The following is a 10,505-nucleotide window of genomic DNA, read 5'->3' as shown; positions in this document are numbered from 1 at the left end:
TAACCATTTCACAACCAAAACTCAAAATTTTGTTTCAACATGATTGAATTCTATTATATCGTTTCTTTCTCCTGTCATATTACATATGTGTATGTAGCATTAAATTTTCATCTTCCGCACTCAGATATAACCAATATATAACCCAATACATAACCAATTTATAACCAAAACTTAAATTTTGTTTCAGTATGAGTGGCTTCTATTATATCATTTTTCCTTCGCCTGTCAGCTTATGAAAAATGATGTTATGTTATTTTACATTTTAGGTTACATTATATACATATAAGTATTAATTAACAGCACGATGAGCCAAGTCGATTCATCCAAATCCGCCTGTTGGTCTGTTTTTATATACACGAGAATACCTCAGTTTTAGAGATATCGATCTGAAATTTCGCGCATGTCTTTTGCTACCAAAACGGCCGTTAATATGTTGGACGGCCGTCATTGGACCACTATAGCAGAGAGCTGCCTTACAAACGGCACCATCGAACGCAAATCCTTATATGGAAAAGTTTTTTATGTGACAAGTTATAAACACGAAATTTGGTACAGATTATTATTTGAAGTATTACTACATTCTCCGTAGAAATTGTGCATATTGGCCTACTGTAGCATATAGCTGCCATACAAACTAAATGGTCAAAATCCAGTTCTTGTTTGAAAAACTTTTTTATTTGTCGAGCTATTTACATGAAATTTGGCACACATTATTACCAAAGATAACGGTATAATCTGCGAAGAAATTGTTCAGATTTTAGCATCATAACATATTGCTGTCATACAAACTCACCGTTAAAAATAAAGTTAAATAAGTTTTTATACCCTTTATACTATGAAAAATCCAGCTGTGAGGGGTATTATAGCTTAAGTGCAGCCGAAGCTGACGTTGTTTTTCTTGTTACTTAGACTTTACCTGCACTCATTATCTTTAATCAATAAAAAGTAACTCCAATTTTTCAACTCTTCAAATCAGACACGCACTTTTGCCTATATACTTATGTATATAGGTATAACTATATATCAATATATATAAAGACATACATACAAAATATTTACACATGTAAAATTTTCTCTGGCTATCCACCACATAAATTAGCTGCCACTGCCGCATAATAGCAACGCCGGAAGTCCTGCGCATTTCCGCCACCGCCGGCGCTTGTAAGCGCTGTCTTCCCAGCAGCTTGTATGTGTGCCAGTGATTGGCAATGAAAAGTTAATATTTTTGATGACAAGAAATATGTCAATGCCAGCAGGATACAAATTACATTTTGTGATCGGCAAATAAATCGTTTTGTTGCAGACGCGCTGACCAATGGAATGGGAAGTGGTTGTTGTTGATGACAATGTTGTGTGTGAAATAGATGAACTTAGTTAAGAGTTATGTCTGGGTTTTATGTACAATTTTCTGCATATACAGGGTGTTTCATGTTTATTTATGTATGTTAGCATAACGAAATGAGTTCTTTAAGGAAAATTAAAATAAATTCCAAGCGATTTGGAAGGTCGAAGGGCCCTGGCGTTAAATTTTTGAGCGCGCGTTGGTGACATCAGCTCTTGTATATTCTCGGAAAGTGCCGATCAATCGATCATTCGCGAGTCTTAACATTTAAGGTATGCATGTAATCGTTCTTTCAATATCCCTTCATAAAGCTCTACACCAATATTCAATCTTCTGTACAGATCCATCACGATTTTGAGTAAAGAGAGCGTTTCTATAGATAAAGCAATCAGATGTATGTACTAGAAATCCTAGCAATGCTCACGTACTAGAAAAGCTCAAAAAGCGCTGTATTCCACGTTTTAAGAAGCTTTGTGTAATATAGATTCCAGCAAAGCTTGCGTACTTGGAAAGCTCATAAAGCTCTGACACTGATTTGGTTATTAGCGACCATCACGAAGCTCGCAGTCTTAAAAAGCTCAAAAAGCGTGAAAGATTAGAGATCCTAACGAAGCTTGTGTACTTATAAAGCTTATAACACTCCGTATTCAAAATATAATAATGCTTTGGGTATTAGCAATTATAACGCAGTTCGCAGGCTTGAAAAGTGAGGTGTTCAACGTTTTAAGAACCTTTGACTATTACAGATCCCAGAAAAGCTTGTGTACTTAAGAAACTCATAAAGCTCTGTACTCAAGGATTCATGTTGATCTGGGTATTAAGGAGTATAACGAAGCTCGCATACTTGCAAAAGCTCAAAAGCTTTGTTTCTAAAATTATTTCCAGTTTCTAGCTAGTTGAAAAGCTGATAGAACTTCGTATTTAATGTTTTGTTCACCTTTATGTATTAGCGATCCAAGCAAAGATCGCACTCTTAAAAAGCTCATAAAGCTTTTTAGTCAACGTTTCCTGGAGCTTTGTAAATTAGTGATCCTAGCAGAGTTTGCTTATTTGAAAAGTTCATATGACCTAGTATTCAAAGCTTTATGAAGCTTTGTATTCAACATTTACTGCAGCTCCGTAAGTTAGTGATCTTAGCAGAGATTTCTTACTTGAAAAGCTCAAAAAGCTTAGTATTTAAATTTTTATCTTCGTTCTTAGTATAGCTTATAAAATAGAAAAGCGCATATAATCAACGTTTTTCTGAGCGATAAATGTGCAACACGCATGCTTGAAAAGCTCAAAAAGCACTGTTATCAAAGTTTTATTGAACTTTGCCTACTTGAGATCCGAACGAAGCGCGTATTTTATTTGAGCTTTCACACAACTTTGTGTATTAGCGTTTCCTTTAAAGCTTGCAAGCTTGAGAAGCTTATAAAGCTCTCTATTCTACGTTTCTGTGAGATTTTCCTTGTGTTTAAGCAGAAATTATTCACCGCTCTCAACACAAATTGTTTAGATATCCAAATTAATTTGCAATATTTACTCTTTTCAACATTTTCATTATGCCATTGTGTCTTTTCATTACCATTTGTCTGGCTGTGTAAATACATTTGTTGTTATTGTTGCATTTAATTAAAAACTTTAATCGTTTGCAGAAAAAACTTTATCAATATTTTATGTAAAACGACTATGCAACACAACTACAACACACATACACAGACGAAAAGTAAATTACAGCAAAAACGAAGCGTACGAGAATGTGAATGGGTAGAACATGAAACATTTAACAACTAACAACAGTAATAATAAAAGCGAATAGTAGGAAAATAAATTAAAACAGCAACAACAGCAATTAAATGTGACCTGCTGCAAAAGCAAACGAGCCAAAACCAAGCGGCGGAGCAAGAAATGCAGGGAGCGGGAGCGGGAGAGCAGAAAATACGCAAGGCGGCAGCAGTTTGGGTGGCGGCAGCTAAAAGCAGGTATGCAACTACATATTAATGTATGTATGTATGTGTGTGCGTGTGACGGATGGGTGAGGTGAAATGTGGCGTCCTAACAACCTGCCACAGCCAACCCAGGTGGCAAATAGTAATTACAAATATAATGCGAAATGACGCAAAGAAAAGTTGTATTTAGAAGTAATAGCAATGAAATTGTCTCAAACAAATGCAATAACAATAAAGTAAGAGAGTGCTGAAAGAATGAAATGGGTAAAAGGGCATGAGAGACCTTGCCGCACACTAAGCTTAGTGGCCTTGCCGACACTGCCGCTGACTCAAAGTGCAGTTTCTTATAAAATTTGTTGCAATTCAGCATGCAATCGCACAAATAAAAGCAATATTGCCACGCAAATACAACAAAAAATACAATAAATGCGTTGGCAACACTTAATTTGCCAACTGTTGACTGCTGACGGCTGACTGTTGACTGCTGACTGCACACAACCCACGGAACAAGCGCTTTTTGCATGCAAATATTGACGACAAGCTCACCGACTCGACCGTGAGAGCAGAAGGGATAACAATTAATTGAATGGCTTTTTAAACTATTTGCAATATTAATGCTGCCACTTGGCCAACGTGCCACAAAACAACAAGTGCTACGTGCAAAAGTACGAGTATGAAAATTATTTATTTGCATAACGAGCGTTAAATATGGTGCGGTGGCAATGAAAACAAAGCGCCGGTACACACAAAGTTGTAGTAAAGAAGGTGGCGTGAGGTAAGGAGAGACACAGGTGAGCGGTCGCATTTGTAGCACAATTATGTGACAAATTTTTCAATTAGTTGCCGCGACATTATTGTGTATTTTTTGATTTTGTTGTTATTGTTGCAGTAATTGAGTGTTATTATGTTGCAATAATTGTTGTGTATACAACGGTGAGCTAAAAAGTCAATTTAAAGTGGACTGGAAGAAGCGTTAAGTTCAGTTCGTTTAGAGTTATGAGAAGTTTGAGAGGCACAGTGTGCATAAATATTGAGTAGATACTGTAAAGAGCTGTTATATAAGAAAGAATTTATATCAAAAAGAATAATATAAAAAAGGCGTTAAATTTGGTGGCGCTGAAAATATAATACCCCTTAAGCGGTCAGTTTGTATGACAGCTAAATGCTATAGGTTACCGATCTGAATAATTTATTCGGAGAGTCTACAGCTGCCCTTAACAACCATCTCTGTCAAATTTAGTGAATATATCTCTTCAGCTAAAAATGTTTCCCATACAAGCACTTGATTCCGAATGTTCAGTTTGTATGGCAGCTATATGTTATAGTATGCTGATCGAAACCGTTTCTTCGGAGATTGTACCGCTCTTGTAGATAGTAACGTGTGTTTATTTTCGTGAGGATATCTCTTCAGCCAAAAAACTTTCCCATACAAACACTTGCTTCCGAATGTTCAGTTTGTATGGCAGCTATATGTTATAGTAAGCTGATCCAAACCGTTTCTTCAGAGATTGCATCACTGTAGTAGATAGTAACTTTTTCATGATTTCGTTAAGATATCTCTTCAGCCAAAAAAGTTTCCCATACAAGCAGTTGCTTTCTATGGTTCCGGTTGTATGGCAGCTATATGCTATAGTGCTCCGATATCGGCAGTTCCGACAAATAAGAAGCTGCCTGGTGAGAAAAGAACGGGTGCTAAATTTCTGATCGGTATCTCAAAAACTGAGAGACTTATGCGCGTGTATACAGACGAACAGGGAGATGGACACGGTTAAGTCGACTCATCTCGTCTTGCTGATTACATATTTTGTATATATTTGCATTTATAGGGTCTCCGAGGTTACTTGCTTGGACCCAGCCCAATTGTAAATCAATTACTTTCTACATTTTGCAGTAGACCTCCAGATAATATCTTTTGAGTATCCTGGGTAGAAATTGACTAAGGTCAACCCTTCATCGAAAAATTGAAAAGTATTAAAAAAGAAACTCTGAGAGAACCCATTTTGGTGACTTTGACCTCGAAACAATGGCATGTTCGATATCATATCTGTGGTTTGATCGGTGATTTGCTCCAGCATAGACTTTGGTCTCGGTAGTTTCTTACCAGTGACCATTCACTACAGTTCGGATGACTGGAAAGGCAAATAAACGATGAGTTTTTAAGTAATTTGAGACCGATATCACAAATGTTTGCCATCTTTTTCATTGCTGATACGAGGAATCGGTAGATTATGAACTCGGATAGCATCGACTTTGAACAGGGGTCTCATATATCCAAGTATTCATGACACAGAGTGCTCTGAACTCCTCATTGCACTAAATAGCCTCATAAATTTATCACTGAGTGCACAATTGAGACTTGCAGTACAGAAAACATGAACTAGAGGAGTGTTAGCGCTTTCTTATTGTCTCTCAATCACTCAGCGAGGAATAAGAAAGTCTATTGGCGACTAAATATTGACGCTTAAATAGACTCTCGTCTTTCTCAGTGAGTGGTTGCGAGGTCTGGTCAACACTACAGAAAAACATTTTTTTTAGTATGCCATAATATACATCCTCCTAACGGTAAACATATATATTCATCTTACTAAGTTAAGTATACTTAATCATCATATCCTTCCAACTAAGGCTTATTTAGCTGACCTTTCAAGACAACCACAGCTCTTTAATTATAGTAGTGATGAACTGTAGTGCTTCACTCACAACACTAAGACAACAACAATTGCAACTATAGCACCATAACACCAGATAATACAAGGCAGCTAAATAAACATTAGTATGAGACTTAATTTTCTGCAAATACTCGCTTTGGCAGCTATTTGCGCACAAAAACGACAACAACAACAAAACGATATAGAGCAACAAAAAAAAGAAAAAGAACTTTATACATCCCCTCATTTCGCAAGACGAATGATGAAGTAATGAAAATTTTGTAACAAATCCTGTCAATATTATAAGCGCCAAATGCAGAAGGGCAAACAAGCAACAACAACAACACCAACAATGTGTAGAAGCCGTTGCAGTAATATCACTAAAGTTCTTAGAGAGTTGATGATGACGCTGGCTGAATTCGAGAATGAAGGTGAGGGGCGCAAAAGTTTCATGAAACCAAACAAAAGGAATGCGTTTCCAAGTTGAAGGTATCTGCTCCATACACTTACGCACATATGTATGTGTGTGCGTTTAGTAGCTCACTAATACTTCCACAAATACAGGGAAGGCACACAGTTAAGTAAACACTTGAAGCGGCAGTTGCTTTCTCAGCTACTTTAGTTCCCCCCCCAAACCATATTTGCTCTCATTTTGTGCTGCTTTACTGCGTTGCAACCAGGAATTTTTCGTTTTTTCTTCACTTTACAAACGCTTAAACAAAACGAAAGACAGCGAGAGCGAGTAAAAATCAAAATGTACAAAAACAACAGCAAAGAAGTAAGGAACAGTCAAGTAACTGGGAAGCTGAGAGACAGGGCATTTCGGCGCATAGCTGGCACTTAACAGTAAACTTACTCATCAAATGCGTGAAGTGTGCACCGAAATCAGCTCAAGTGTAAAATTAAAACAGAGCAATGAGAAATTATCAGCACCGTCAACGCCGTCGTCACTGTTGTTAAAATACCAGCAGCAATGTCATCAAACAAATAATTTATAATAGATATTGTTGGAAAGAAGAAGTGAACCAAAAAATGTATGTATGTATGTATATCTGTCAAGAAACAGACTCTCAGAAATAGTGATGTCAGGAAGAAGAGAACATAAGGAAATTGTCTGCCAAAAATTAAACCAAGGCGGTCACCGAGAGTAAGAATAATACCAATACCAGTACCAATTCCATTACCATTAACATTACCAATTCCAATACCAATTCCAATATCAAAACCAATAACGATCCAATACCAATACCAATACAAATACCAATACCAATATCAGTACCAATACCAGTACAAATACCAATACCAATACAAATACCAATATCAGTACCAATACCAATACCAATAGCAATACCAATTCCAATACCAATACCAATACCAACACAATACCACTACCAATTCCATTACCAATACCAATACCATTACCATTACTATTGCCAATTCCAATATCAAAACCAATAACGACCCAATTCCAATACCAATACAAATACCAATACCAGTAACAATACCAATACCAATACCAATACCAATACCAACACCAATACCAATAACAAAACCAATACCAATTCCAAGACCAGTCCCAGTACCAAAACAAATACTATTACCATTACCAATACTACTTCCAATACAAAGACCAAGACTGGGACCACTACCAAGACCAAAACCAAGACCAAGATCAAGACCACTACCAAGACCGAGACGTAGATAAAAACCAAGACCTAGATCAAGACCTAGATCAAGACCAAGAGCAAGAATAAGACCAAGGCAAAGACCAAGAGCAGGACCAAATAAAAAACCACGACCATGACGCGCTTATAGATCTCACGTGTAAGCCAGTCCTTCTGTATTAAACTACATGGAAACCTTGGAGACTGATTAAAATATGGAACAATGCGACTCATAGACCTCATGTATGGACCAGCCGTCCGGTATTAAACCACATGGAAACATCGAAGACTGCTAAGAATAGTGAATATTTGAAACAAAGCGGATCCTTTATGAAAAATTATGTGCATTTTCAGAAACGAGAACTGTGAAAGGATCTCCCTTCTTGCCACTCTAACCAGCAATGTACCTTCTGTAACAAACTGTCTTAACAATTAACGATAAAATCCAAGCAAGTCGAGAAAATCTCTACGAATAATTTGAACTAAGGGGAAGTCGAACCGAATTATTTGTTATTTTCACAATAAAAGAACGTATGACCTGACACAGCTCGTACATTCGAAATGCAAAAGTAGTGGGTGCGTTGACTATAGGCGTCACCATACGCCATCACCCCCACCGCATACAATGTTGGTTGTGCATATGTATTTGTTTCGGTGCATATTTTATTGTTTATTGCCCTTACGCACTTAGCGTGGAGCGCACCAGCAGCCGGAAAATGCAAACGTCACACCCACCAAGCGCCCAAAAACCAGCCACCTCACTGTGCCTACGTCCCCATTGTATTAATATGCTCCCCCACCCCCTTCATTCATTTTATTACTCAATATTTCGTCAACGACATCCGTCTGTAGGTCCGTTGGTCTGTCCGTCGATCAAAGACATTGCACGGAAAATGACATTGAGACCGGAAAATTGCTGCGGGTATTTTTATTTTCCTTCTTTCATTTATACAGTTACAAACACGCACACAGGCACACATATGCTCATAAGGTTGCAGGGGAACCAGACCTCCCTTGACTCTGCAGCATACTCGATATGATTTATTGATGAATTTCCAAGGAATCCATGCCTAATTGATGATGAAGTAGAAATAAGTAAATTGTGTGTGAGATTGACAAAGTAAATAAATAAGGAAGAACAAAGCAAAGCGGGGGCGGAGGGTGCTGCGCTTAAAGTTTGTTACATTTTTTCGACAATTCATTGATACAGTTCAATTTCGGCGGTCGTATTACCCCCTGCCCTTGCTAGCTGTGACACAGCATGTCCGCGTCTAGCGATTCGGCGTGAGTACAAAGCTTAAGTGCAGTCAAGCTGAAGGTTATGTGAGGGTAGCAATTAAATGTCGGTTATTTTTGCAAGTTGAGTCATCAAAGTTTTTGAACTTTAATCCCAAAAAATTATTTATTATTTGCTGTTTTCTTTGTAGATTACACAAGGAAATTCCAATTGATTGAATTAAGCAAATAATTGCTACAAACAGAGGGTGGACATGAGGTCTCCGGTCTCTCCGAATTTTTCTTCCCTTTTGGTACTTGCAATTATGTGTATTTTTGTCCATTTTATGAGTGGGTTGCAATATCCGCTAAGTGTTGAAATAAGAAGCGAAGGCTTTGGAGAGTTTTAAGGAGAGCTCAGGCTCGAAGGTAGATGCTGAAAGACTTACTAGAAGGCTAACTTGTCTATCAGTTATGTAAGTTTTTCCTCATAGATCCAAAAGATGCTCTCTATCGGAATTTGCCTCGATTTAGTAGGTCTTGTTAGGACCGAAGGCAGATGCTAAATAATTGTTGGAAGGCTTACTTGTTTATCATTTCTAGGTTGTACTCCGTAGACGCCGAGGATCCAGTCTATCTCAATTTGCTTAGATCAAGTGAACACATGAGTCGAGAAAAACGCTACTGTAATTCTTTGATATTGGAGTACATATCTCCGGGATTTATGTGAGTTAACCTGATGACTCGGACATGGGAGCTTTTCACGGAATTTCGGACCAATTTATAATATTGACAATTCAGGCATGTTTGAAGATGGGAGGACTTTGAAAAGCATCCCTCTTGCTTTGAATTTTGGGTACTTGACTAAGGGTTTTATATAAGTTAACCTGATGATTCGGTTCTAGAAGCGCTTCACGGAGTTTTGGGATCAACTTATATTAAAGACAATCCAAACCTGTTTGAAGATGGGAAAATCTTGACAATAATCTCTTTTTACACTGAATTTTAGTCCATAGGATATACGCACATTATATTGGCTGCATATTGAAGCAGTCATGAGAGTATATGTATATAACGGCTTTCGTTAAAGATTAATCTTTATAACTAAGCTCACATTTTGGCTTCCTTCCTTGATCTTGCGTGCATATAAGGTTATGATAAACAGTCAGCTTGTATTCAAGCGATATCTAATGTTGTTCCATGATTCTTTATACCAAAGTCTGTTAACTACAGCCTATAAGTATACTATGGAAAACTTCATTTCGACTACCTTCATCGATCTATGTGCATATAAGTTTATGTTAAATAGCCAGCTTACACTCAAGCAAGATTAAGAGGCAAGAGGTAGCCTTAAAACCAAAGTCAGCCAACTACCGCCTAAATGTATACTGTAGAAAACATTATTGAGGCTTCCTTCGTTGATCACGCGTGTATACAAGAATATGATAAATAGCCAGCTTGTACTCAAGTGATATTTAGAGATTGTTCCTTGTTTCTTAAAAGTCAGTCAGCTACTGCCTAAATGTATGATATGAAAAACATCATTTTGACTTCCTTCTTTGATGTCGCGAGCATATAAGGTTATGATAAATAGCCAGCTTGTACTCAAGAGATTTTTAGAGTTTGTTTTTTAATTCTTAAAACCAAAATCAATCAACTACTGCCTAAATGTATGCCATGGAAAACGTCCTATGTATACAATGAC

The 10,505-nt window shown here is 37.3% G+C and overlaps 1 protein-coding gene across 1 annotated transcript; it reads left to right on the top strand.

Annotated features, from left to right (window-relative positions):
* Window positions 1-3,232: 3,232 nt before the first annotated feature.
* On the top strand, window positions 3,233-7,626 carry LOC120778415 (tetra-peptide repeat homeobox protein 1-like). The gene is made up of 3 exons (XM_040110199.1): window positions 3,233-3,306; window positions 7,091-7,208; window positions 7,267-7,626. The coding sequence occupies exons 1-3, from the start codon at window positions 3,233-3,235 to the stop codon at window positions 7,624-7,626; spliced, it is 552 nt and encodes a 183-aa protein (XP_039966133.1).
* Window positions 7,627-10,505: the final 2,879 nt, after the last annotated feature.

This window comes from Bactrocera tryoni, chromosome 5 (assembly GCF_016617805.1).
Source record: "Bactrocera tryoni isolate S06 chromosome 5, CSIRO_BtryS06_freeze2, whole genome shotgun sequence".
Lineage (NCBI taxonomy): Eukaryota > Metazoa > Arthropoda > Insecta > Diptera > Tephritidae > Bactrocera > Bactrocera tryoni.
Note: the sequence above shows the minus strand (reverse complement) of the source record. Positions and strands in the feature narration are given on the sequence as shown.

Excerpts from the sequence above, each read along its gene's own strand:
- LOC120778415 (XM_040110199.1), top strand. The coding sequence starts at position 3,233 with ATGCAGGGAGCGGGAGCGGGAGAGCAGAAAATACGCAAGGCGGCAGCA. Across the intron at positions 3,307-7,090 it reads GTGGCGGCAGCTAAAAGCAG|TACCAATTCCATTACCATTA; the intron begins GTATGCAACTAC and ends TACCAATACCAG. Across the intron at positions 7,209-7,266 it reads CAATATCAGTACCAATACCA|CAATACCAATTCCAATACCA; the intron begins GTACAAATACCA and ends CAATACCAATAG.